At 72.3% G+C, this 314-nt stretch overlaps 1 protein-coding gene across 1 annotated transcript in view; it reads right to left on the reverse strand.

The window, feature by feature from the left end:
- NOTCH4 (notch receptor 4) overlaps positions 1–314 on the reverse strand; it is a 27,376-nt gene that overhangs the window by 1,350 nt on the left and 25,712 nt on the right. The window contains 2 exon segments of the mRNA XM_027774134.1: positions 4–99; positions 257–314. Coding sequence (XP_027629935.1) covers positions 4–99; positions 257–314 — 154 coding nt within the window.

The following is a 314-nucleotide window of genomic DNA, read 5'->3' on the forward strand; positions in this document are numbered from 1 at the left end:
CGCCTGGTCCCGCAGCCCTCGGGCCGCCCCCAGCCCCAGCAGAAGCTGGGCGACCTCCACCGCTCCTTCCCGCGCCGCCAGAAACAGTGGCGTCTGCTCCTGTGCGGGGAGAAAGAGCCAGGGGTGAGGCCCGCGGGGGCCACGCCCAGGGGCTGGCTCTCCTGACCCACCTCCGCGACCTCGGACCCTCCCCCGGCTGTGTGGGCTCCAGCGCTCTCGTGCTTTCCCACGCCTGGGTTTCTTTGTGCGGCCTGACCCTGCTGTCCTGGGCGTCTTTATCGGCTCCGGCCTGGAGAAGGGAGCGGGCAGCCCGG

The sequence above is a fragment of the Tupaia chinensis genome, unplaced genomic scaffold (genome assembly GCF_000334495.1).
Source record: "Tupaia chinensis unplaced genomic scaffold, TupChi_1.0 Scaffold000403_1, whole genome shotgun sequence".
In the NCBI taxonomy this organism is placed as follows: Eukaryota; Metazoa; Chordata; class Mammalia; order Scandentia; family Tupaiidae; genus Tupaia; species Tupaia belangeri.